The sequence below is a fragment of the Corticium candelabrum genome, chromosome 22 (genome assembly GCF_963422355.1).
Source record: "Corticium candelabrum chromosome 22, ooCorCand1.1, whole genome shotgun sequence".
Taxonomy (NCBI): Eukaryota; Metazoa; Porifera; class Homoscleromorpha; order Homosclerophorida; family Plakinidae; genus Corticium; species Corticium candelabrum.
In genome coordinates, this window is record NC_085106.1 from 1,458,510 (window position 1) to 1,486,391 (window position 27,882).

A 27,882-nucleotide genomic window follows, 5' to 3' on the forward strand; every position below is an offset into this window, starting at 1 on the left:
TTTGCGCTGTACAGGGTCTATTCTGTTCACGGGGACTATTTTGTTTATATTTGCTTCTATTCTGTTCACCGGGGACTATTTTGTTCACGCAATTTGAACCCACCCTAGCGGGGACTATCCTGTTCACGACGACTATTCTAGCGACTATTCTGTTCACAGCAACTACGCGCATTCTGTTCACGGGCGACTGTTCCAGCTGTGGACTATTCTGTTCACTGCGACTATGTTGTTCACAACGACTATTCTGCATGTTGACACTAGCCATACAGTGTTCGTGACGACTATTCTGTTCACAAGTGACTATCCTGTTTACGTGAACAGGATAGTCCCCGGTGAACAAGATAGTCCCCGCTCTAGTGGGGACTATTCTGTTCACGGCGACTATCTTGCTTACAGGCGACTATCCTGTTCACAGGGGTTGCTGTAAAACGCAGACTGCAAACTACGCTGGCTGCAGACTGCAAACTGCAGACTGCAGACTACGGAATTGGGACTCTGGTCGCCTATTTTCGAATTCACTTTAGTTGTCGCATGCGATTGAGATCGAGATAGAAGCAGCTTCGAAGAGGCCTAGCCGTATTGTTTTATTGAACATGAATTTCTTGCTGCCAACAGTTGAAGTGCAAGGTCGGAAACATCAACACGTGAAGGTATGTGTATAAGTTTGTGCGCATGCGTTTGAGATCGCCAAAGTTTCCATTCCGTAGTCTGCGGTCTGCAGTCTGCAGCCTTCGTTTTACAGCAACCCTAGCTGTGCTGTTTCACTGAACACGATGAGCTAAAAATTCTCACTGCCAGCATGTCGTTGTTGAAGCGCAAGGCCGGCGGCAGAACATCAACACGCGAAGGTATTGGCATAAGTATGTACGCATGCGTCTGAGGTCCCAAAATCCTCATTCCGTAGTCTGCAGTCTGCAGTCTGCGCTTTACAGCAACCCCCTGTGAACAGGATAGTCGCCTGTGAACAAGATAGTCGCCGTGAACAGAATAGTCCCGCTATAGCTGGGACTATATCTTGTTCACCGGAACTATATATATCCTGTTCACGGCGACTATTCAGCATGTTCACCCTAGCCATACGGTGTTCATGGCGACTATCCTGTTCACGGCGACTATCTTGTTCACAGGCGACTATCCTGTTTTCCTATTCACAGGCGACTATCCTGTTCACAGGGGGTTGCTGTAAAGTGCAGACTGCAGACTACGCAGACTGCAGACTGCAAACTACAGACTACGGAATGGGGACTCTGGGACCTCAGACGCATGCGTACATACTTATGCCTATACCTTCGCGTGTTGATGTTCTCCCACCGGCCTTGCGCTTCAACAACGACATGCCGGCAGTGAGAATTTGTAGCTCATCATGTTCAGTGAAACAGCACAGCTAGGGTTGCTGTAAAACGCAGACTGCAGACCACAGACTACGGAATGGGGACTTTGACGGTCTCAAACGCATGCGCACAAACTTATACACATACCTTCACGTGTTGATGTTTCAGACCTTGCACTTCAACTGTTGGCTGTGGGAATTTCATGTTCAATAAAACAATACGGCTAGGCCTCTTCGAAGCTACTTCTATCTCGATCTCAATCGCATGCGACAACTAAAGTGAATTCGAAACTAGGCGACGTCGACCAGATCGAGTTCCAATTCCGTAGTCTGCAGTTTGCAGTCTGCAGTCTGTGTAGTCTGCAGTCTGCGTTTTACAGCAACCCCTGTGAACAGGATAGTCGCTGGGAACAGGATAACAGGATAGTCGCCTGTGAACAGGATAGTCGGCGTGAACAGAATAGTCCACAGCTAGAACAGTCGCCCGTGAACAGAATACGTGTAGTCGCTGTGAACAGAATAGTCGCTAGAATAGTCGTCGTGAACAGGATAGTCGCCTGTGAACAAGATAGTCGGCGTGAACAGAATAGTCCCCGCTAGGGTGGGTTCAAATTGCGTGAACAAAATAGAACAGAATAGGAACAAATATGAACAGAATGTAGTCCACATGAACAAGATAGTCCCCGTGAACAGAATAGTCCCTGTACATGCGCTTCTAAAAACTTACCAAACTAGAATTTTAAAAACTTTTTCTCTGAAAAATAAATAGATGTATGGATTATATAAAAAGTAACAGAAACAAGATCTATAGATAATATGAACCAAAGCCAGACATCATTAGTGAATCCTTCCAACCCCCACATTCCCTACATTATACATTTTGGGGTTGGAAGTATGCACTAGTGACGTCTGGCTTTGCTTCATATTATCTATAGATCTTGTTTGCGTTACTTTTTATACAATCAATCCCTACATCTATTTCTTTTTTCAGAGAAAAAGTTTTTAGAATTCTATATAACACATAGCCTACTTATAATACAACTATTTAAATCATTGTTTTCTTATATCCACATGTCATGATGTCTGCATGCATGGCTGTACTTGCACATTGTCATTGTAACTGCTCTCACTTCTCTCCTAAAAATCAATATTTCTACTACATCTCAGGATGGCATGTAGAAGATGGCAATCCTGAGGGTCTTCAACCCGACTGTCTCGTCTCACTGACGGCCCCTAAGGAATGCGCTCGTCGCTTCCAAGGTCGTTTCACTTTTTGGGAGGACGCTTCGTTCCTCCTGGAATACAAGCAAAGTACCATCTTAGTCTACCTCCTTATCCCGCTTCTGAACAATGTGTTGAACTTCCAAGAACTTCGTGAAGACAGACAGTTGATTGGAGTTGATTTGATGTATTGAATAGTTGTGTACATGAATGATTGGTATTGCCTGGACTGTACAAGTATACAGAAGTACAATATGTTCTAAACTGAAGTAAATATCATCATTTCATTGCTTTCTTAAATGTTTGGTGTGCATACTGTGATGTATACGTGTAAACGGTGTTTATTAGGTCGATCGCTGCACTGTACATCATAGCCACTGCACACACTGTGGACGCCTAAATCATTTAACATTGTCTCATGCCAGACCCTCTGCCATTGTTGTGACCCATTCCCTTGGTAAATTGAGCAATTCATAAGGTTTTGGTTGATCAACAAGGCAGATGATCAACAATGACCGTCTGCCATTTTGAGTCGTGAAGAGTTCAGCTGACAATGTAGATTATATATACCAAATAAAAATATAAAAAATATTTCATAAATGCTTGTCTAAAACCTCTACAACTACTACACAAAACGTTCTTCATACAGTAAGCACAAAATCTTACCAAACCGAAATATGAACAAATTTCATTCTAATACAACTACATGCCTACTAAATGAGCATGTAAACTCTACATTCATCAGTCCCTTCTGTCACTTGCTTTTTTACTTTCACTGTCAGAGCTACACCTGTGCACTACATCTGCTACAAACACTTCATTCGTCTGTTTTCTTTGTCCTCTCGTAATCAATGCTTCGATCAACAATCGACGGCATGCATTATTATCAAGGTTACTATGCCAACTCTCCAAAATGGCATGAGCTTGAAGAAGAGAAGAAGTCTGCTGACGTTTTATGGTGGCAATCTCACCTAAAACTGTAAAGTGTTCTGGATCTAAATCCAAAGCAAACTCGTCCCAACAGCTTTGTATGGCCTTGGCAAGATTATGTAACTCAGTCCTTGTCACATTCTCATCAGCACTAGCAGCTAGAAAACAACCAAAGAGCAGTTTTACTATCGATTGTTTGATTTGGATGTAAACAACTAACAGTCAAACAAGCAATGATTGCACTTTAGTTGACTAACCATGCTTTAACAGTATGCTTTTGTATGAAAATGTCTCATGCCTGATGTTTAGACACAAGTTGTCCTCCATTGTATCACTCAATATTACATTTTAGACAATTTTAAACCTTCCCAATCTGACATTTGAGTTTCAGTTCAGTCTTTGCATGTTCAATCATTGAGTTGTTAAAAAATTTAAAAATATTGGCTTAATACCTACAAGGGCTTATCCCTTTGCAAACAGTCGTTCTAAAGTAACCCTTTGCAACACGCTACGAACCTCTTCAATATTTCCATTGAATAGAAAATCACACACACACACACACACACACACACACACACACACACACACACACACACACACACACACACACACACACACCTGTTTCAAGAGAAGTATTCAACATAATAATAAAATCGTTTCTCAACATCACTTTGTTACAAATCTACTAATATCCATTAATTATTGCTAATAATTATCAACCATATCTGTTTTACCTGTGAGCACAGATGGACGTGCCGCTGAATCATCCGTCTCTGATACCTACACACACACTCGAAAAACTAAATACAAACAAAATGTTTAGCTGATCAAGATGACTTCCCACTCACTCTGTTTTCTGGACTGTCCGAAACAAGACAAGGAAACATTACCAGTGCAACCGTTTGATCACCCTGGCTAATATCTACAATACACTCGTTTGTACGATGCTCATCACCATGCCCAAACTCCACAGTTATGTCAAATTTATTGTCCAAGCATATCCATTTGTGCCAAAATCGAGAAGCAGCTACTACCTGAAGACAGGTGCATAACATGCATGCATTAGCCAATACACTAAATGCAAGCTTAGAGTAATATACCGGTAGCTGTGAAGTAGCTTTCCAATCACCACGTGTAATATTAAATTCAATATCGTCTTCAAACTTCAATTTCATTTCTTTATTTCGACACAAGAAAGAAAGTCTTGGAGATAGACTACTCTCATAGCATTTCATTTTCTAACACAACAAGCAAATTTCCATGTTATATGATTGACTGGTATTATATAAACAATAATGTTAATCAACATACCTCAATAGCCTCGTAACAACTATCATGGCAGTGGATAGTGAGATTCCAAATATTTGATGAAGGTCTTTGCCCATAACCAAACACAGAAAACATACAGTTTTTGTAGCCAGAAACATGTCAACAGGCTTTCAAACCCACCAGTGCCAACAAAAGTGTTTTACACTCAAAGTCCCACTGGTAAGGTCATACCTATAGTCTGGGCCCTCCACATTCAATTTGTCCAAATCAGAATTATATGTCAGTACGCGGCTTGTGGCTCCCACAATTGAGATGAAGTGGAAGTATCACACACTGCTCTCATCACTGACAAATGCCATCCTTTAGGATCAACTGGAGGAGGACAATGCACTTGCAAGTGTTTGGAAAATGTTAATCCATGAGGTTCAAAGGCATACAGAGGACTTAGAATGTATCCATCATTGGCTTTAGCAGATGGTGGCATTAGCCTTTCGTCAACATACATATGAAGTTTTATGTTGACCGGTTCACTCACAGCACAATCAGGAACAGAAACAGACAAGCTGCCTGAGCTGTAGTGTCAACCTTTAGGACCAACAGTCGCCTCCAGTGTTGCAATCGGCTTCACTTGTTCCATCTCTGTAACACAACACTGAAATTAACAAATATAATTGTTATTATAATAAACCAACAAGTTGCTTGAAGTAAAGTAAACTTCCAAAATACGATACAACATCACTTCCTATTGCCTTTCTAAAGCACACAGCAGTGGACAGGGCACTTTAACCAGCTTTTATTACTACCATAAAATAAAGCAAACTGGATGAAGCAGCTGCATGCAGAAACATTGTAGCAGCCAAGAGATTAATTTTCAGGGTGATGTTGTTGCAGGAGCAAGTTGATTGTCTGCAACAGTAGTTTGTATACCTTTGCCAAAGAAAGAGGCTCTTCTGCTTGATCATGGCGACGAGACATAGTTTGGCCCACCTTGTTGCATTTCTAGCGAATTTCTTGCAGCTGTTTCCATCACTCGAGCAATCCGTAGAGCGTCCTCAAATGTCAAGTTGACTTCTTGCAAGAGTCTCCGCCGAGTCTTCTCTTCATTTATCCCGCACACCAGTCTGTCTCTTAGCATGTCTGAGAGAGTATCCCCAAAGACACAGTCTGTCGATAATCGACGCAATTCCGTGACGAAATCCACCACAGACTCACCTTCTTTCCTGTTGCAACTGTTAAATCTAAACTGTTGTAGAATAACTGAAGGCTTTCGTCTCACGTGATCTTGAACTCTCTTGACGATGTCGTCATATTCGACTGCATCCGGTGTCTGCGGCGCGAGAAGGTTACGGATGAGTTTGTACGTTTGAGCGCCACATACGCTCAACAACACTGCCTTCCGTTGGTCTTTGTCAGTCACCTTGTTCGCCGTGAAGTAAAAACCTAGTCGTTCGACGTAGTGTTCCCATTCATCTTGACTTCCATCAAAGGGCCCCACTTTCCCGATCATCAATGTCATGTTTCGTTCTTTGCCTCGTCGCCAATATGTAGTATCTAGACTCGTGTATTAGCGCTCTAACTCAACAACACAACGAAACCCGCCAAACAAGCTTAGTCTCTCGTACTGCGCAGGCGCCCCAAGACGCCTCCCCCAAAACAACCCTTAACTACTACAATGTTTAAATATTTCTGCTGGAAGGCCATCCAACCCACATGCCTTTCCAGATGAAATTTGCTGAATTGCATCAGAAACCTCATCTACATGGGGAGACGTCGCTAAATGATCTTCACATGCCAGCTGTGGAATGTCATCTAAAACCGTATCATCAACAACGAATGACGATTTAGTACTAGATTGAAGTGATCAGCCCAACGCTGAAGAATGTCCTCATGTTTAGTAAGCAGAGTTGAGCCATCATGAGAGAAAATAGATGTTGTACTCCTAGACTGTGGACCAAGAACTGATTTTAAATCAGAGTAAAATCGCTTCATGTCATGTTCGTCGGCTACTGCTTGTAGATCTTTGCTTTCTTCATCGTCCAGTTTTCTTTCAGTGAACGTAATTTAGCTTGCACACTCTGACGCAAGCTGGTGTACGTAAGCTATTTTCTTAGCAGTTAAGATTTATCCCTGATCCACTCAAAGTGTGCTTCCCTCATGCTGTCAAGGAGAGGCTGAATTGTAGATTCATTCATGTCAAATCAATCCTGATGTTTGCATTTGGTATGACCTAAAACGTCAGATGCACATTGAAAGGTCTTTGTTTTCAAATCGGTCCAAAGCAGTCAATGTCAGATGATTCTGCCATACCAGCCAACGAATACTCTATTTGATCTTGAAACTGACATCTAATGTCTTTGTCGAATAGTCGTTAACACACAACTTTTTAGTAGACATCAAGCTTTGCCGATGTACGTCGCTTGGGCTTGATGACAAGAGATGTGATGCATCTCACAAGCCGATGATCTGACCGACTACTAAAACCCCTCATCACTCGAGTTTGTCTGACATCACGCAGATCACGTTGTCGCACAATGACGTAGTCCAGAAGATGCCAATGATGTGGACGTGGATGCATCCATGTCGTCTTATACTTGTTGGATTGTTGAAAGACGGTGTTTGTTATGACTAGATTGTACTGAGTACAAGTACTGAGAAGCAGTGTCCCATTGGAATTTTCCTTCCTACACCATGAGGACCAATTACTTTACACCATGATGTACAGTCCCGACCAACGCGAGAATTAAAATCTCCAAGAAGGAAAAGTTTATCTCTTCTTGGCACTGAGTCAATAACATTTGTCAATTTTTCATAAAACTCTTCTTTAAAGGCATCCGAAGCCGGTAGAATCGGTGAATATGCACTAATGAGAGTGGCATATCGCCCATGAGGAAGATTTAGACGTAGTAACATTAGACGAGAATTGATACCCTTAGGTAAGAACTCAAGTTTACGTACAATGCTGCATTTTATTGCAAAACCAACACCTGCTTCTAGAGGTTCACCAACAGGGACACCTGATGAAAAGAAAGTGTAGCCAGCACCAACTTCTTCAAAACTTCGTTGACCAGAAAGCTGGGTCTCAGTCAATGCTGCAATATCAATATTACACCGTTTTAGTTCTCTAGTGATAACTGCAGATCGACGGTCAAGATTGACATTATTTTTATTATCTTGTAATGTTCTTACATTCTATGTCGCAATCGTCAACTTCAATCATTCATTTTTCTTTTCTTTCGACCGCAAAATTGAATGCCCGCTGACCGCGGTAAGCCAGCAAGGTTTGTACGGAGTAAGCTTTCTTTAGGGATCCTTTTCTCTTCCCTTCTCCTACTGGAGAGAGCAGTGCTATCCGCTGCTCTGACACTCAGGTAGAACACGGACTGTGCTGTTACTCCAATTCAACAACAGAGCGGCCATCACACCTGAGCCGCCAACGTGCAAGGTCGCAGCTAAAGGCTTCCATTGTCATTCTACAACTGCCCCCGTCACTACTTGCCCTTCGCCATTGGACTTGAAGAAAGAATAGACAAAGACACAGACAAAACAAGTCACCATAAAAGAACCTGCACATTAGAATGGATTATAGTGAAATGAGCATGTGCAGAACTGATTCCACTCTCTCCTCCAGTACGTGCTACATGTTGACAGGTGTAAGACTACAACATGCCAAACAACATGTATGGACGCAGTAAGCTGACCAGAAAACTAAAACTCCAAATTAGTAAACTGCTCTTTAGAGCCAAGGTGACCACAGCTGCTTACAGATACTGTGCGGAATTGCTTTGAATCAAATCAGACTTTGTAGTAACAGCCTATTTATGACGGCTGCACTCGCCACGCCCAGTGTCGTCATTGAGAATCTGTGACATTTTATAGAGATAACACTGCCACATGTTATTTCATCACTCTCTGATAACACTGCCACCAGATTGTCCGTGACTGCTTATTCGTCAGGCAAGGCCTGCTTATTTCACAGCTAACCCTTATATCTAAGGGTTGTTCCACAATCCGCAACCTGTGGACGCGCTTGATAGCAGATGGTGCTGCTCCTGGGAATAAACCCCATACTCCAACACAAACATGCATGCACGCACGCACACACACACACACACACACACACACACACACACACACACACACACACACACAACTGCATACACACCATTCAGTATGTCAGTTTCCAATTACCATAACTGTCTGAAAAAGAGCCTTAGTTGATTATTTTCTTGCAAAATCTAATCTGCACTATGTCCAAATGACAACCCAGAGGCTGTCATTCAAGTAGAGGTGGTTAGTGTATGATATTGCACTCATGTAAAGCATGCCTGGCAAAATTTAGCACAACAAAGATATAGCACTGTAGACTGACAATACATGTTGTATTATGTCAAGTGGTGTTTGAATTAGCTGCCACTCCCCTCGAGTAATAACACAATATCCTCGACATGCCCATTTGATAACTAGTAATTGACAACACTAAAATCAAAGCACGCACCGACGCTGTCCATGCACTAGTTTACACTCTAAACTTTCAGAATTAATTAAGGCTAAACCTGATGCAATCTAATAAACATGGCTGTTTCACTAGGATGTTCATCTTATGGAAGCGCTTGTTCAGGTAGTCGCTTATTCAGACATTTTTGTAATTACTAATTTCAACAAGCACATTTTTACTGTATAACCGTTGATCAAATGGACACTTTCCCCGGACATTTACAGTATTATCATACAGTCTGTGACACAGAACTAAATATGAAGTTGATAGTCGACTATATTAATCTTGCCTGTGGCTGCAGGTGATCTCAGCATTGTAGTACACGTGTTTAAGCTCTATACACAGAAACAAGTCATGCACAGATGATACACAATTGTGATAACTAAATTATTACCACAACTTGTCAAAAATGTCTAGTTTATCTCACCTGGCAGTATTCTTCTAGCACACAAGCAACATCATTTCTGTATATTGCACTAAGAGCCTTTATCAGTCGTTCTATTGTAGCTTCGTTAGGAATTACCATCCTGCACCATCGCTTTAGCACATAAGAGTGGGGCTCACACACTTCTTGCTCACCACGTCTTCATTAAGAGGTCTGTTTAACAGCTCAGACCATAACCTCCTCCAGTCATCTCCTAAATGATCATCTTCATCTAGAAGTTTAGACACTGCCAACAAACAATTTGCAGTTGGTTCATGAATGAGGGACTTGACTGGTGTATTATAGCTGACCAAAATACAAAAATTTAATAAATCATTAATTAATACAACTACATAGTACAACAAGTCAACAAAACATACTAGATCTATGCTGTAATGGCTGAGAAGTGCCACATACTGTTGACATCATTTTAGTGTCCTAAAAGTAAACAGCAATTCAGATAGAGACAAATATACAATACAAAAGCTATATACTCACTGAAAACTCAAGTTGTGGATACCAAAGAGAAAGTCTGCAGCTCCACTCTCCCCCCTATCTTAGATGTCCCAACGGGTTGTGGCGCGCGGCAGTCCAGCTGGTTCTCGCTCGGTGAAATCTTTCCGCCTATCCCGGAAAAACTCGTCCAGCGCATCCAGTCGCTGGACTACGTTGACCTAGCAGAGCTGTTGCCTGACAATATGGAGCTGCAGCGACTGGCAGACACAAAGTCTAGGCACGGCAGTGGGCAACGGCAACCGCGGCAGGTCAACAGCCTCACGACGTGGGTGCAGTGCTTTGTGACGTACGCCGCCGTGGTTGCCGAGGCGCACCCTCATCGCATGCGCGACCTGATGGCGTACCTACGCATGATCGTGCGATAGGCGCGGCGACACGGAGGCGACGACTGGAGGAGCTACGACGTGCTCTTCCAGAAGATAGCGGCAGCAAACTCCCCCTTAAAGTTAAGGTGGGGGAAGCCGTTACCGTCGCTATACGCCACATCGTTTCTGGCAGCTCGGGTATCAGCAGCGGCTTCATGCGAGAATTGCGGCGAAGGTTACTACAAGTCAAAAGACTGCGCACTGTCACCTGTCACAGCGTCATTCCCCAAAAGCGATGGTTTTGAGCAAAGCGCGCCTTACCTCACGCCTCGGCGGTCATCGGCGGAAGGTACAGGTCGTGCTGTTGGTTCCGGTTTTGCAGACCGCCCAACGTGCAATAAGTGGAATTTTAGTCCAGGTGGATGCAAGGGCTACCCGTCATGTTCGTACCGGCACGCTTGCTTGCGCTGCGGCCTCCGCAGCCATAAAGTAGGAGAGTGCCGAGATACGCCCGCGTCAGTAGTCGTGAAGGAATCGGCACAAGCGGACCGGCTTTCTGCTAGGCGGGAGTAGAGACAGGCTCTGCACAGAGGCCGTGGAAAAGGAACGGACCGATAGGCGGCTGTTGCGTTTGCTGGTAGATTTAGCGTTTATTTTTCTGTGTTCACATAGACATAAGGTATGTTTTTCTCTGTTGTTATTGTTTAGATGACCGTTGTATAGGGCATGTTTTTTGTTTTTCGGTGTTGCTGTTTCTGACGGTACTCGATTGTTAGTCGGATATACTTGTTCTAAGGTTTATTACTGCTTGCTCTGCTTTGGTAACGATCCATGGTGTTAGATAAGTCTGTTCCCATGGTCTCATTGGCTGGATCGGTGGCGATCCGTTGGCGTGCGCAGTTACTAGCAACCATGGTTCAGTCATGGTCTGAAGTGGTGGGCACCACCCGTTGGCCACAGCACAGCGGCAGCCATTAGCACAGTAAGGCGAGTAAGGGAGATACGAAATAACTAATGATTTTAGGTAACGCTGAACTCTCTGACGAAGCTCTAGCCGCATGCAACATCTGCGCGGGCAAGTACAGATGCGTGGCGGACCTATTGGCATTGGAGCGGCGGCATCCGCCCCCGTGTACGGCGGCGGCATCGGTTACGGGCGAGGCAACACACTCCCCCCTCTCTCGAGCAGTCGCAAGATGGGAAGCAGGTCTGAGGGCCCACCCGGACCGTGAGTTTGTAGCCTGGCTTTTGCGGAGTTTGAAGACGAGTTTTCGAATTGGTTTCGACTACGAAGCACACACATGCCGAGCAGCGAGAAAAAACATGAGGTCAGCCAAAGAGCAGGCGGATGTCGTGACCAACTACTTGCAGGACGAAAGAGCGCAGCAGAGTGTAATTGATCCACCCTTCAGCGACGGAAGAACAGCTCAAGTCAGTCCGTTCGGGGTGATTCCCAAACCGCACCAACCAGGCAAATGGAGACTAATCTTGGACCTTTCTTCTCCTCACGGGCACAGTGTCAACGACGGTATAGATCCACATCTCTGTTCGTTGTCGTACTCATGGGTCGATGATGCGGCGACGCGGATCTTAGCGTTGGGGCGAGAAACGCTGCTGGCAAAGATGGACATCCAGAGCGCTTACCGGTTAATTCCAGTACACCCGGACGACCGTCATCTGCTTGGTATGCGCTGGCGCGGGTCGGTGACCCTAGCTGCAGCACTGCCATTCGGGCTTCGGTCAGCACCCAAGATTTTCTCAGCGGTGGCAGATGCACTTCTGTGGGTTATGTTCCGTAGGGGCGTCTCGTCTGCCATACATTATCTGAACGATTTTCTCTTTTGCGGGGCAGCCGGTTCCGGGAAGTGCGCACAAAACCTGGCATCTGCCCTAACCACGTGTCGGGATCTGGGTATGCCCGTAGCCGATCATAAGACTCAGGGTCCGAGTACAGTATTGACGTTCTTGTGCATTGAAATTGACACCGTGCACATGCAGCTTCGTCTGCCATCAGAGAAGCTGGCGCGCTTGCAGGACGTACTATTGAGTTGGTCGACTCGTCGGGGAGGAACCAAGAGGGAACTCTTGTCTCTGATCGGCAGTCTTCACCATGCGTGTGCGGTGATCAAACCGGTTAGAGCATTTCTTCGCCGTCTAATCGAGTTGTCCAATGTTCCTAAGGCGCTCCATCCTTTTTTCGCTTAAACAAGGAAGCGCGTTCAGACATATTGTGGCGGGCAGCGTTTGCCAGCCGGTGGAACGGTATCGGTATGTTGTCGGCCCTAGGCAAGGTGCGTCCCACGGTGTGCTTGGAGTCAGACGCCTCAGGTGGCTGGGGTTGCGGCGCGGTTTGGCAGCATCGGTGGCTTCAGTTGAAGTGGGGACCGGGTACAGAGCGTTTGGGCATAGCGGCAAAAAAAACTATCTCGGTAGTCTTAGCAGCAGTCTGTTGGGGACGCAGCTGGACAAGCAAGCACGTTCTGTTTAAGGTAGACAACAGCACGGTGGTGTCCGCACTGCGTTCAGGATCCTGCCGGGATCAGCAGGTAATGCGTCTCATTCGGCTACTGCATTTCGTGGTGGCCGAGCTCCAGTTTACGTTTACCGCCAAGCACATTCCGAGCACAGACAACATAGTGGCCGACGCTATTTCACGCAATCTAATCGCTACGATGTTTGATGTGTGTCCGCAGCTGTCGGTGTTGGCTTGCCAGGTGCCGGAGGGCTGGATAACGCTTCTAGAAGACAACACGGGGGACTGGACGTCCAGCTGGAGAACTCAGTTTCTCGATTGTTTGAAGCAGGCATAGCCTCCAGCACGGCTAAGGCCTACAGAAGCGGCCAACGTCGTTTCTTAGACTTCGTTCGAGCGTCGGGGGCTTCACTGTATGCGGTATCCGAAGAGACGCTTTGTCGCTTTGTAGCTTACCTGGAAACGCGTCACCTGGCTTACAGCACTATCAAAAGGTATTTCTCTGCCGTACGCCATCTCCTAATTTGTCGAAGGCGCGGCGATGTTTTTGCACGTTCTCTCTCCCGGCTTGTCTATGTGCTTCGCGGAGTGAGAAGAATTCGAGGTGAGCGGGCGGCACGCCCACGGCTTCCAATAACGCCGGACATTCTCCGCGCGCTGCGTCGCCATTGGTCTGCATCAGGTATCACATACGATGTGGTAATGCTGTGGGCGGCCTGTTGTCTCGGTTTCTTTGGTTTTCTGCGTGCTGGGAAGTTCACGGTCGACCAATCAAAAGTTTTGACCTGTCATGTCACCTGACTCCAGCGGACGTGTCAGTGGACTCAAGGGAAGCCCCTGATAGTCCGGGTGACCATCAAGCAATCGAAGACAGATCCTTTCAGACGAGGCGCTATGATTTCCCTGGAAAAATCAGGCAATGAGCTTTGTCCGGTCTCGGCGGTGTTGGCGTACTTAGCAAGAAGGGGATCGTCACAGGGGCCTCTCTTTATCTTCAGCGACGGCTCTCCCCTGTCACGCCAGCGCTTAGTGTCATATCTGCTGGAGCCTCTGTCGGTCCTCGGTTTCAACTGCGAGTTGTACTCTGGCCACCGTTTTTGCATTGGAACGGCGACTACGGCTGCAGCCACAGGGCTGGAAGACTCAGTTATTTGGAGTTTGAGTCACTGGCGCAGCGATGCGTACCAACGGTACATAAGAAGAGACGCCAGGGAGCTGGCACAATTTTTCTCGGACGTTGGCTACCGCAAACAGCACAGCAATGCGCTGGTGACACGAGCGTCACTCTAGAGGCACGCGGGCGAGAACACTTGTTGCTTCTTGTTTGCTTGATTGTTCACCTAGATACGGATAGTGTGGACAGGAAGTAGTGTGTATCGCCAAGCAGGTTGCGTGCAGCAGCGTAGCCGTTCACGCAAGTATTGTTGCACGTTACGCTAATAACTGGTTGGAAAAAACACAAAGGCATCGTTTACGCGTGCAAGCAACGTCAACGCGCAGGGAGCGGGCGCTCGAGCGCTTAATTCTAATAGCGGCCGAGACCAGGCTCTCTGGAAACTTCAAGGTGCCTGTTTATATTCTTATATATACATAGTGAGAGAGGTGGTGCTTGGAGGCGGCGGAATCAACTCTGGAAGTTGTCCGCCGTTTGGGACAGAGTCCGGTCTGGGTAGCCTGAAACTCCCCAAGCACCAGCCTTTAGCGCGCGTGAGGCTCCATGACTGAGCTCCGCCCTCTCGTGAGCGCCGACCTTCGTCTCAGGCAGGTCGACAGGTACGGCAGTGAAAGTGCTCGAGAGGAACGGGAAGCAGAACTCGGGGTTAAGGTAAGTAGTCAATTACACAATCTCACAAAACGCTGCGAACACGCTTGAAGCAGACTCCACCCTACGAAACGACAACGACCAATCACACAACGACACGACTTTCTCACGTGACAAAAATGTGACGTAATTTCGTTTTCGCACAAGTTCGCAGTTGCAGCGAAATTTCGTTCTGTCTCATTGCGTTAAAGTTTACAAAACATTCAGCAACGCGATGTCTAAAAATTTCAGTCACTTTGCGCTTAGCTAGCATGTTTGCTCTACGCTACGAGCGATTGTAACGCACGTGACTATATTAGTATTAGTGCTGCAGCAATTGTTTTGGCATTGGTAGCACGCCATACGAGCCCCTTGCCACTGCATCTGTAGCATACTTTCACATCAGACTGTGTTGTCTTTGACCTCCCACTGGTACTACTTTGCATGCTAAATGCCGTCTCGTGGGTAGTCTCTTACAAAGACTCTTGCACAGCCCCTCTTGCAAAGAGGGCTTAGCCTCGGAGCCAGACCGCTTTGCACGTGAGGGGGCGGGAAGGGCGAGTGAGAGGGCAGGGAGAAAAAAGTGGTATGGGGACTATGCTATTGTAAGTGAGTTCGGAAGTAGGCGTAACGGCTTAACTCGTTATTACGCTAAACGAGTCTCACAGTTATTAGCTATAACAATCTACTTACAATGATTTGAGGACCAGTTGTTGTCTAATAACTCGATTCATCATGTCATCTACCGCAAGCAGTCTGCTTACGCCTAGAAAGTCTGTATCTTCCGACAAGTGCAGAATTTGCGGCAGTAAGTTTACGTCAGGGCGCGATAACATAGCTTGTTTGGGACCAAGCAGGAACTGCACTTGAAGCTTCAGAAAGTCACCGGTCACGCTATCACGGAAGCAGACGGCCTTCCGCATTTCGTATGTCATTCTTGCCGCGGCAAGCTCTTGACTTTCGCCAGTCGGCTGATTCAACTGGAGGCGACAAAGACTGAAATCGCTGAACTGTATGCGAAGACTTTGTCGCAATTGCGATTCAAGAGAAGAGTAAAAGAATCCGTTTCACGTCACTCTGCCGCCAAGAGAGTAGATCTAGCCAGCCCATCTGAAGCATCTCTGAATCCCAATATCCATAAAAGGTACGCTTACACCACACGCATTCACAGGTCCTGTACGCGTGCAATCGTACTTAGTTAGAAATTTTTTCATAACTTCAGAAACGTTTCTGGTAAACCTGCTGCCGGTAACGGTCGTTCTCCTGCCGTCCACTCCTTGTTTCCACAGAGTGCGGCTGGAAGGTGCCAAGATGCCGTCCCACGTCTGTTTTCTGAAAAGCAGCGGCGGCGTATACTTCCGAAAGGCATCACTGGCATCCCAGCGCCAGTTAGTTCGTCTCCTCAACGTCCTCGTAAGTTTATCGAAGCATCTTGTTACTTCGTCGTCATAAGCTAAATTCATTTGTTTCAGGGACAATGACTTCAATGGCGCCTGCTAGACAATGCTTCTTTGTAGAGCCTAATGCTCCGCCCACTTCAGTGCCTCCTACTCAAGCTGAGCTCGTCGTTCCTGAATCTGAATCCAACCGTCTGGCTTCTCTTGGCTGCTCAAGATTTGGAGAGACTGACGATCGTGCTCCAGTAGAAACGTTTACGTCAACGAAATCTAGCCTTCAATCCACTGTGAAGGTAATCTCGCAGTCGTTGTAGCGTGTGCGTATGTAGTTGTGTAGTGTGTTGTTATTCACCAGGTTACGTTGGTGTATCCCTCCAAGGAGAGAGAGAGGTGACACTAAGTGAAGACCTTCACGGTTTAGGGCGTGCTCTGGCACTAAGGAAGCCGGATAAAATTGCAAGAGCTGCTATCAAACACTCGCAAGTTTTTTCTTGTTTATTGCAAAATATGTGTAAGATTGTAAACAGGGAGTGTGAGGCTATCTGTCGACCTTCCTCCAAAAGCTTGTTTCGAGACTCCTCGTATGAGGCGATGTTGTCCTTCACTATCAGCAGAACAGCTCAGGATCTACAGACACATACACCTACTCTCTGGAAACTGCTAAGGGCAGCCATCAGCCATGATTCCAGCATGATGGAAAGAAGTAGCAGACATATTGCACATGCAGTGATGGCTTCATCATGTCTTTTGAAAGCTCGAAACAGATACATGTCGTCTGTGCAATCTGTTGTCAGTGTTGTCCTGTTCAACTCAGGAGCCAAGAAAAGAGCTTACAACAGACTAAGTCATTTGGGAATCTCCATGTCACACAAGAGGACTTCAAGAAAGATTAGAGCAATGGCCAAGAACTATAACTCTGTCATGCTGTCTTGGAAGGCGAGCATAGAGAGCCATGTTGCAATACAGTCCTCCATTCCAGAGGTTCGATCTGTTGCAGGTTCTTTACCTGTTGCTACCTGTGTCTTGCTTGCTTTTGACAAGACGAATTCTGACTTGAACAGTTCTGAGAATTCTCTGTCTTCTTCGTCATCTTCACATAGCGTGGAAACAGAGGAGGGCAATGATGAGATGCAAGACCTGTCACAGAAAAGCTTTCAGTCACAGGAGACAATCTAGACATTTCAATTAAGACAAAGTACATGTCCATTGATCGACGAAACATGTCATTGCACTGGTTTAATGTTATTGCTAGCAATGAACGTGTCATCAATGCTGACCTGGCAACATCAAGACCTAGGTGTTCAATTTTGTCTGTCCCGGACACTGCTTTCCTGCCATCAGTGCAAGAGAATGAGAAGCTTCGTGAGGAATTCGCAATTTTGGTGGAGAGGATCTTGGTCAAATATTTGCCTGCTTTTGCTCTCTTTGAAGACTACGTGTGTAAGCACATCATGCACAAGTTTTCCAAGGAAGCAAGCCAACAGTCTGAACAGCATTGTCTGGGTCTCCTTCAGTTTGATGAAAACAAAGACATGCTTCAAATTTTGACACATATCAGCAAAATGTATGTCCCTCGTTTATATAAAGATCAGCGAGAAGAACGTATTCCAGAAGCACCTTTGCATCGAGTACAGTTTGGAGGTGATCAGCTGACTGCTGAAAGAATCAGGAATTGTCAAAAAGCCATCATCAATGGATCAAGCCCATTTGAGAGACTGGAAGGTGTCTTTACCCATGCAGAAGATTTCCATTGCATGATGAATTTTGTAAATCTCATCTTTGCGAAGTTCTATGACTCTCGTAGCATGAAGGATGTGGGAACTATGTATCAACTACGAAACCAACTTGACAGGAGGGATGTCGGGAAGGTCACCACTAAACGCTATAGATCTTGCAATGCATTTTTGAATGATGTGCTTGATGGTTATATTGTAGCTTGTGCTGTGGTCCATTTTAACATGCGAGATGTGGAAGACATTGCTGCTCCCCCAGGAATGCCAAAGAGTTCAGAAGCTGCCTGGTTCCACGAGGAAGTGCTAAGGTTGGTTGATCACTATGTGCTGCAATGGACAGAAGCTAGTCATGATAGAGGTAGATTCGTGGAATCCACTCAGACAGTAGAGCGAGGTAGTGCAGTGGCTGTTGTTGCTGATGGTCATGTTGTTGATTTTGAGAACACAAGCATCCCAGTGAGTGTTCAGTGTAGCACTTCAGATCATCCAGCTTCAGAAGCCTGTTCTGTTGTTCAGTCATCAAATTCAACAACATTTCAACAAGTGCAGGACGATGACTACAGAAGTGGACTTTGGGCACTTTTGAGTAGATTGAGGTCATTGCAGCAACCGCAAGGTATTGAACACCAGGTACATGCTCAGCCAAGTGCTGTAACCCTTCCAGCCAGGGATATGTGGCAGTCACAGCAGCAGCAGCAGCAACAACAACAGCAGCAGCAACAACAACAACAGCAACAACAACAACAACAACAACAACAACAACTAGAAAGAGTAACATCTTGGTTTTGTAGAGAACCTGGATGCAATGCAGTGTTGTGTTTAGCTCCATCGATGCACGACAAGCACATGAACTTCAACTACACTTTGTCTCCATCTCTGAATCATCAGATTCAGTTGATAGAGCTGCAGCAGCAGACGGTAATCAATCCTTCACTCCTGAGGACCATATATTTAATTACTACTCAAATTTTATGAAAATGGCCTTACTGGAAAGGAATTTCCAAGATGCTGTTGGAGAAATGGATGGTGAAAGACTGTATCGCTTATGGGAATATAAAATGCTTCATTTTAAGGAGGCTGGAAGAACAAAGTATGGCTTAAAAGCATTTTATTTTGTAGCAGATCAGCTTTCACTGCTTAGCCCACACGAGGCCCATTGCCAACTGTGGAACAGAGGCTTCAACCTTCGAGGTGGTGCTGGTAACAACGTTCCTTTAGACTTGATGGTTGAACACAACAATAACACCATCAAAGAATTGATCTTCAACCAGGGTGCTAACGTATCCTTTGAATCTGCACAGCTGGTAAGCCAGGCCTCACAAGGCATAGAAGCTGTGCTGGATAATCTGAATGTTTCACTTGAAGTTGGCAAAGAATCTAGCAAACATGCCTGAGTGGACAAACAGAAGGATGTTTTTAGAATAGCTCAGGAGGTTCTACACCAAAAGATGGGTGTGTATTGTCCTGGACGTTCCTATAAATCATTTATGGGGATGAAGCGTGATGTCTTGCATAAACTGAAGCCATCATCACTGCTCTCTTGGATCAGAACTCAAAAGCGGAAGCTACATATGCAAGAGGTTTTTCACTCTCCATCTGCTTTCTGATAAATGTATGGTACATATTATTTAAGTATACTTATTATGTTTCGGTTGATGTCAGTCTAGCTCGATCTACTCATTCATTTACTTTTAGAATTAATTTCTGAATTGAAGGGCCTTGCAATCACTAGTTGGCACGCAGTGCTATGAGTTTTAAGTTTACATTGTTTCATGGTCTTTCTAATATGATCACTGCTACATCTGATCATGTTGCCTTAGAGTCATATTTGCACATAATGTTTGGTAGTTGCTTCGTGTCTAGACGGTGTAGTTGAAATACAAATCCATGTACATGCAGTAGTTGTGATGTAGGGATTGGCAGTTGTATGTAACAAGGGAACAAGTATCAATAAGTTGCTTGGTAGAAGACTATATTGTCAGATTGACAGCAAAGGAATACAAAAGTTTTTAACTAAAATTTTCCCACCGACTCCTCAACGCTGCATGCACTCTTGTGGTAGAAGAATTGACTGAACCATGATGACTCATGCTGAAGCAACGTGGTTCCACAAGGTGGACACACAAATTTGCGAATATTATATACTAGTATACATGGCCCGTCCTTCGTACGAGCAAGATACTGTAGTGTAAAGTTAGGTAAGAGGACACGTCACGTGCATCTTTGTTGCGAGGTCCCGGATATGCTGAATGAATTCAAGGCTTGCTCTTCGCGCTTGTTTCGATCGAAATCGACACACTCCCCGTGTAGCGCTTGCTGCAGAAAACGTGTAGGTTGGATTCGGTGCAAATGCAATCAGAATTTGGATAGAAACGAAAGCGATAGAAGAGTAAGTTTCGTCGGCAAGAGATATTCGATCGCTCGAAGCTTTGCGAAGGACGACGATGCATACGGTCTGCACAGGACTGGCGTGGGCGTGTGTTCGAATGAACCGGAATGTGTAGCGTTTGCGTCATCGAGAAATTTTACGCGTGGGTCGACCCCTCGAGAGGGGACCCGGTGCATAATTCTTTTACTTTTTTACGCAAATCTTCTTCTGTGCGTGCCGAGTGTGCGTACCGAGTGTGCGTACCGATTTCGGTTGCAAACGGACAAAAGACGTGGGCCCCAAACGCGAACACACACACACACACACACACACACACACACACACACACACACACACACACACACACACACACACACACACACACACACACACACACACACACACACACACACACACACACACACAGAGACAATTTGAGCTTTATATAGTAGATATTTATATCTACAGGTGATATAGCTGAAACTGGCAGATACTAGAACAAATTGATTAATTCAACAATGGAACATCTATACTACTCATAAGTTAATACATAGTTAATTAAATCAATTATGTCTTTTGATTGACTGTCACTCAACTCTGGTACCAAATTCAAAATGTCCTCCTACTGACTAAAATTAGTCGGGTTGGACAAAATCTCCTGGATGCAATCATCTGAAATGGGTCTAACATGAGTACATGATGAATATTGTGGCTGCTGTACTGATGATATAAATATCTCTTCTTCCATTGTTTATACTCAAGAAGGGCTGTCCGAATTAAGGCAATGTGAGGCAGTGAAACGGGTCTATGTGATCTATGATGAACACCATCTCTGACCTCCTGATGATGACTGTTCCAAAAGATATCCTGCATACCAGAACAATCTGATGGTTTTGCACAGCTACACGTTCTTGCACACACATCACAACACTGGTGTTGAGTTTCTGGTTGCACAGGGGGTGCACCAAAGGGTAACAACAGCAATTTCCGACGGCATGTGTCGGAATCAAACAAATATTGTCGCATTTCAGAATCAATGTGCTGCAGCTGCTGACCATGATAATACAAAACGGCTCTGCTTTGTCCACCATCTCTGCCACACCGACCTATCTCCTGCATATAGCTTTCCAGAGTATTGGCTGGTCCCCAGTGAACAACTGTATGCAATCCTTTCACATCAATTCCTAAGCCTAGGGCATTTGTGGCAAATACCACTCTGCACTTGCCATCAACAGCTCTCAGAGATGTCAATATTGCCTCCTTGTTAGCTTCAGGGGTGCTGGAGTGATACATTTCCACAAGTCGATTCTCAACCAAAGTTTCACCCTCTGGAGAGAAAGCCCTCTTACCAAGAGTGTGGTTGAAGTGCAAATACAATGAAGAAGCACTTGAAGTGCAAACCCTCGGCCGGTATGCACCTTGAAGGTAAATTAGTCACGCTATGACAAAATCGTATGACAGAATGGTATGATGTGGGTAATAAATAAGAAGCATTATTGAAATGGCAAAGGTCGACCTTGAGGTAAGTCACGTGACTGGCTGCTACAGTGTACAACGGGTAGCTACGCAGTCCGTCAGTCAACGTCCCGTAGGAACTCGCTTCTATTTTTTGCAACCTTCGCTCGTCGGTTCTTTGTGCAGGTGATTGTTTGTGCAGCTTTTGAGGTCGTAACTATGGCCAGTTTTAGGCGTGGCATAGGTACCAGAGCCAAAACAAAATTAGATGTGGGAACGTTACAAATGCAGCTAGATTAGCTAGGCGTTGCTTCTAAATGTATGTTACAAATGTAGTTGTTTCCAAATGATGGAACAAGCCAAATGTTACAAGTCGGAGAGCCTCGACGCTAGGCCGGCTGGCAATCTTCGCCCTACGTGATGAAGTAACGGGCGTGATCATTGTTCTGTTTGTTGGTGGGAAACCTAGGTTACAAATGGAGACCAAACAAGCAGCTCACCACCGATTTTCCAGCTCACAAGAATGTAAAAGTCTCGTTCTTTGTGCAGCTTCTCTAGGCATCTTGTTGTTTGTGCGGCTTTTCTAGCTAGACGTCGCCTACTGTTGTAATGAGGTGACCCCAGAGCCAAAACAAAACATCAATGCGGGAAAACATGCACGTGCACATATAGATTAGCTAGGCGTCTGTTCGCTTTGACTTTGGATACCGTAAAACAGAAATGAATAGAGACGCACTAGCGTACTTACGGGTCGGCCGAGCCGCTTTGTCCCACAAACAGGCGCTGTCATGGACAATGCACGTTCTCCTTCGCAAATTCCCGTCAAACGCCAAGTTCCTGTTGAAGACGACACTAGTGATCGTTGCAACAACACCACGGCCGCTCAGCCACGCACACCCACAATTCAAGCTGGCAGACTGCAGAACCACTATGCAGAAACACTGTGGAACAAGCAAAATGTTACAAGTCAGATACAGCTACACACCTCGTCCTGGTTGTTGTTGGGGAAACATACACGTACAAATGTATGTGCTAAACCCTTAAAGCAAAGGACTAAACACCATGTACAGGACGGACGCCCGATGGCCGAATTCTCGTTAGCAGCTACCTAACAAAGCGAGGTGGAGCCTCATGATGACATCACGTTCGTCTATTGGTCAGTAATGACACCACTTCTCGTCTATTGGTCGGAATAGCTTCATTTGCATCTCCGCTAACCAACTATATATACGGTCGTTGGGTCGTACGGTCATCGAACGACTACTATACCCTCCACCCGGAAATCCTGGCCTCGGGTAATGACGCACAGGCATTCTGAGTTCTGCAGTACACCAGTAATCTGGGGCAGGCCACTCCTAACGTCTGAATCATTGTTAGAAGCCAGTCGAAAGTAGTCTTAAAGTCGGGAGCTACTCTTTGACTGAGAGATGGATGTTTGGCCTATCAGGACTCTTCACAATTTCGACAGCATTGCGGAGTCCTAATGCTAATATGAGAGCTTTCCTTGTGGATGCAGAGGCAGTTGCAGTTAGCGCCAAGCACGGGACATCCAACAACGACCTCGGCTCGCCAACCAGGCCACACCATACGCGAAATGGTTCCTCTTCCTCACTAACGCCCTGACATGCAGTGCCCCTACAATAAATGAATTTCACATCACCAATTGCGACCACAAAACGCAAGGAAGACAGGATTTTGCCTTACCACTAAACTACCGTGTGAGCTTCGTCCACTACCACTGCCAAGAACCGCTCTCTCAACTCATTTGCTTGTAAGGCGCATCGCCACTCGCGTGAGCCGACAAGCACTTCGGGGCTTCCATAGATATAGGGGAATTTCCCTACCCTGATAGCAGCGTCTGACGAATCCGACTCACCAACAAAGGCAGCTGCAAACCCTTTGCGCTTTAAAATAGCGACCTGATCTCTCATCAGCGACTTCAATGAAGTCACCACAAGCACCACAGGATCCGCGGGATATTGCCGGAAGCCATTGGCTGCTAGTCGGGCACAAACGTGTGGGAGAAGATGAAAAATTAGCGACTTTCCAAAGCCCGTAGGAAAGCACGCGTAGACGTCCCGTCTACCGACAAGGAGGCGAAGAGATAGCATCTGCAGTGGCTTCAAATTCTGCACGCCGAAATCGAACAGAGTCAAAACGCTGGACACGGCAGTTGCAATGGCTTCATCGTCAGGCATTGCTCGGAAGTCATCCATCATAACTACCAGACAACAAGGACGGCCAGGCCACTCGTACGCTCACACAGTAACACCTTAGCAAGCTGTAATTGCGATCACTTACCTCACCTGCATACGCAATAGCGTGTCCTGCTGCGTTGCTATTAGCATTCTCATTACCGATTGGCCGCCTTCCTGAAGGCGTGGGTTTTGATCGGCGCGGTTGCAATTGAGCGAACAAGAGCCCTTCTCTTCCGAACTAGGTTTGATCGGCATAGTCCCCAGACCGCTTTTTCTCTCCCCCTCACTCGCCCTTCCCGCCCCCTCACTCGCCCTTCCCGCCCCCTCACTCGCCCTTCCGCCCCCTCACGTGCAAAAGCGGTCTGGCTCCGAGGCTAAGAGGGGCTGTGCAAGAGACTATATGCAAATATGAGCACTATATACTGTTATTGTATCAGATGACGTCATTGTATAGACTAACGTAACGTAAGTAATTTAAATATATATTTAATTAATATCAATGAAAATATCCTTGATCAATCACTGGCATCTTCATCACTAAAGTATCCCTGTTTTAGTGCCTTTCTCTCACTCGACTTTGTCTGTTTGTGCCCGCCAGTCTCTGCGTCTCGTTTCTCTTTCTCCCACGACTCACGGATGACATCACCCAGTGACACATCATCATCAGCGTCTTCATCCTCTTCTTCTTCGTCTCGTCTCACAACCTTCCCACTACAAATCAACATTCAAATAAATATATAATAAATAAATAATAAATATATTAATTAATTAATAAAAATAGATAAATAAATAAATTAATAAAAAATAAATAAATAAATAGATTAATTAATAAAAATAAATAAATAAATAAATATAAATAAATAAATATAAATAAATAAATAAATAAATAATAAATAAATAGTAAATAATAATAAATAAATAGTAAATAATAAATAAATAAATAATTAATAAATATATAAATATAAATAAACAAAAAAGTAAACAATTAAATAAAAAATAATGAATAATAAATGCAGAATTGGTTTTTACAACTATTGGATGAGCACTGGGTGTAGTGAGACTGCTAAACGTCAGCTTGTCTGTCATCTACTTTACATGGATGATCTGAAGCTGTATGGCAGAAATCCTGATCAGCTGAAAGGGTTGCTGCACACGGTTCGTACCTTCTCTGATGACATCCAGATGAAGTTTGGTCTGGACAAGTGGGCTGTTGCACACTTTGTCAACGGCAAGCTATCTGGACACAATTCTGGGGTGACAGTAGGAAAAACGGACACCATCAACTGTCTGGAACCGAGTCAAGTCTACAAGTACTTGGGTGTGGATGAGAGTAACGGTATTCAGCACTATGTGGGAGACGCTCTGTCGTGAGTACGTTCGTAGAGTGAAGGTGGTTCTCTGGACAGAACAAGATTCTGGCCATCAACGGGTTTGCACTGCCAATTCTCACTTACGGTTTTGGTGTCATTCATCGGAGGACCACGGACCTGCAGCACCTTGATCGACGGACCAGGAAACTTCTCTCTATGCACGGTGTCCACCATCATGCAGCAGACATTGACCGGCTGTACACTCTGTGCACCGAGGGCAGTTGAAGGTTACAACAGATCGAGTCGACGTATCAGTCTTGTATTTGTGGGGCTGGACTGTTACCTTTGTAGCAGCTCTAATCTCTTCATGCAAATGATACAGAAGTGTGACGCTAGGAGGTCTTCTCATTCGATCCAATGCATGGCCCGTCAGTTTACTGCACAGCTGCAGGAGAGTCTCTCTAAAGACAACAAGTTGCAGAGCCTGCATGGAAGTGGAACCATCCTGTGTGATGGTGTCTTTGAGCAAGCACCTCAGACAGATGCAAAACATTTCTGCACGTGCAGCAGTTCTCTTCGTGTACAGTCTTGAAGCAGAAAACCTATGCATGGTCAGTATCACCATCTCACTAAGAAACCACCTGTGGACATGAAATGAAGTACAGATGGCTGAAGTCGTGAATCTTCCTGCTGCAACTGAGGAACTGGTTGTTGGTGCTCAAGACCAAGCTCTTCGAACTCGGTATTATGAGCGCAACATTCTGCACCGAGATGTCAGTCCCACTTGCTGCTTGTGCAGTGTAGGCATGGAAACAGTTGACCACATTGTGGCAGGCTGTAGTGCTTTGGCACCGATGGACTACACTGATTGACACAATCAGGTGGCCTCCATTATCCACTGAAACATTTGTCGTCATTTTGGGGTTCCAGTGGAGAGCAGATGGTACCGGCATCATCCTGATAGGCTTGTGGAGATGGATGACATTACTATGATGTCGAATGCAGCCTTCCCTACTGCTAGGAAGAGCGATACCAATCGTCCTGACATCTGTTCCAAAATAGGAAGCAAACACTTGTCTTCTTATTGATATCAGCTGTCCTGTTGATGGTAACATTGCCAGGAAACATGCTGAGAAGGTGACGAAATACAGTGACTTGCGAGTGGAGGTAACCCGCATGTGGCATTGTCAAACACTAGTTGTTCCAGTGGTGTTGGGAGCAGTGGGCACAGTGCACGCAAGTATGGCATGGTGGCTGGACATTATTCCAGGTCATCACAGCCTGCAGCACTTACAGAAAGCATTGCTTCCTGGATCCAGTCGGATCCTACGTAAAGTCATGTCATCCGTCTAGACAGCCGTGATGGTCTAAGCATATCTGAGCCAGGGTTCGCCTCTGGTGCTTACAAGAGACCATACAAACCAGACTGATCTGGTTGAGCACGACAAATAGTAAAATTGTAAAACTTTAACTTACACTTTTGGTTGCTGTGGTCGTTTTCTTTTCTTTACTTTCTTCTCAGGTAACTCTCTTTCACCAAACGCATTCTTCGGACATTGATAACTCAAATGTCCATCCTCCTAGTCAAAACACAATGTTGCTACCATAATCTTCCTTCCAATGAACGCCAGCCATCACCATTACCCCACACTCATAGCATCGAGATTTGTCTGGATAAGTCTTGCGTCTGATAAATTCTGGTGTCCGTCCGTTGTCCTTGGCAACACTACACTTCAATGTCCGACCAAATAGCTACAAAATGCAAAGACATTTGTTGCTTTGTTAAGTGTCTCTCGTGTCATAAACACCTCTTTGTTATGCAATGCGTTCACGGCAGCATGAGCTCCAACACGATCAAGATAGAGTACAAACGCAACGCCCTTACTCTGACGTGTTGTCTTGTTTTTCAAAACCGTCACTCTAAATCGTTATCATATACACATGATATACAATGCAAATAACATTTATTAAATTAAAATCATTAATTAATTAATCAATCAATCATCACTCTAAGTGTGATTGCAGCAACAAAAATAATAAAAATTAAATAAATAATTAATTAATTACATTACTTAAATAACGACTTTCCTATATGAAGACGTAAGACCTCGCGCAGCCAGGCAGTACACCGCCCGAGGTACTGGCCTCCGAGGAAGCATTGGATACATCATGCCTTTCACTTGTCAAACAAAACGCAACATTTGCGACTATCAGTTACTTACTTGACTACTTTCCCATATTTTTCAAATACCTAAATTCAATCAAAAAATTCATTTTTAATTTTTATCCATTTTCTCTTTGATCTGTTTTCTAGTCTATCTATTACCTTGTGTAGGTCGTTGTTTGTCAAACTGAATGGCAAATTAGAGCAGTAAACAGTCGTCTTGCTCGGAACCAAACCAGAACTCATAACTTCTGGGAAACTCCTACTGCGCATGCGCAATAAGAAAACGAGCGAAAAGAGGCGACGGAAATCGTGTACATCAGGTTTACAAAGGAAGTTAATAAGAAACCAAAAAATTAGCAACAAGTACCTGTTGCATATCAGTTGAACACCAAAATATGGGTTTTACGTAACGCAAACATGCAACCTACTGTCACTCACAATCATCCCGAGATACTGAAGTCAAGGTCTAGAGCCAAGATAATCAACTGGG

At 45.1% G+C, this 27,882-nt stretch overlaps 5 protein-coding genes across 5 annotated transcripts; 1 reads left to right on the plus strand and 4 right to left on the minus strand.

Annotated features, from left to right (window-relative positions):
* Positions 1–3,099: 3,099 nt before the first annotated feature.
* LOC134197402 (uncharacterized) lies at positions 3,100–5,004 on the minus strand. Its single transcript, XM_062666721.1, has 6 exons — positions 4,982–5,004; positions 4,793–4,856; positions 4,582–4,719; positions 4,330–4,515; positions 4,216–4,261; positions 3,100–3,639 (listed from the first exon to the last, which is right to left on the minus strand). Exons 3-6 carry the CDS (start codon positions 4,714–4,716, stop codon positions 3,293–3,295), a joined length of 714 nt encoding a protein of 237 aa, XP_062522705.1. The 5' UTR covers positions 4,717–4,719; positions 4,793–4,856; positions 4,982–5,004; the 3' UTR covers positions 3,100–3,292.
* A 566-nt stretch (positions 5,005–5,570) lies between these two features.
* Positions 5,571–6,351, minus strand: LOC134197403 (uncharacterized). Its single transcript, XM_062666722.1, has one exon. The coding sequence runs from the start codon at positions 6,264–6,266 to the stop codon at positions 5,709–5,711; it is 558 nt and encodes a 185-aa protein (XP_062522706.1). The 5' UTR covers positions 6,267–6,351; the 3' UTR covers positions 5,571–5,708.
* Positions 6,352–11,813: 5,462 nt separating this feature from the next.
* LOC134197660 (uncharacterized) lies at positions 11,814–12,695 on the plus strand. The gene has a single exon (XM_062667005.1). It carries the CDS (start codon positions 11,814–11,816, stop codon positions 12,693–12,695), a length of 882 nt encoding a protein of 293 aa, XP_062522989.1.
* Positions 12,696–21,076: 8,381 nt separating this feature from the next.
* Positions 21,077–23,933, minus strand: LOC134197661 (bifunctional 3'-5' exonuclease/ATP-dependent helicase WRN-like). The gene is made up of 4 exons (XM_062667006.1): positions 23,433–23,933; positions 23,139–23,336; positions 21,228–21,606; positions 21,077–21,129 (listed from the first exon to the last, which is right to left on the minus strand). Exons 1-4 carry the CDS (start codon positions 23,931–23,933, stop codon positions 21,077–21,079), a joined length of 1,131 nt encoding a protein of 376 aa, XP_062522990.1.
* A 389-nt stretch (positions 23,934–24,322) lies between these two features.
* Positions 24,323–27,667, minus strand: LOC134197177 (zinc finger CCHC-type and RNA-binding motif-containing protein 1-like). The gene is made up of 6 exons (XM_062666452.1): positions 27,552–27,667; positions 27,448–27,476; positions 27,034–27,145; positions 26,870–26,977; positions 26,702–26,805; positions 24,323–24,626 (listed from the first exon to the last, which is right to left on the minus strand). Exons 1-6 carry the CDS (start codon positions 27,660–27,662, stop codon positions 24,431–24,433), a joined length of 660 nt encoding a protein of 219 aa, XP_062522436.1. The 5' UTR covers positions 27,663–27,667; the 3' UTR covers positions 24,323–24,430.
* Positions 27,668–27,882: the final 215 nt, after the last annotated feature.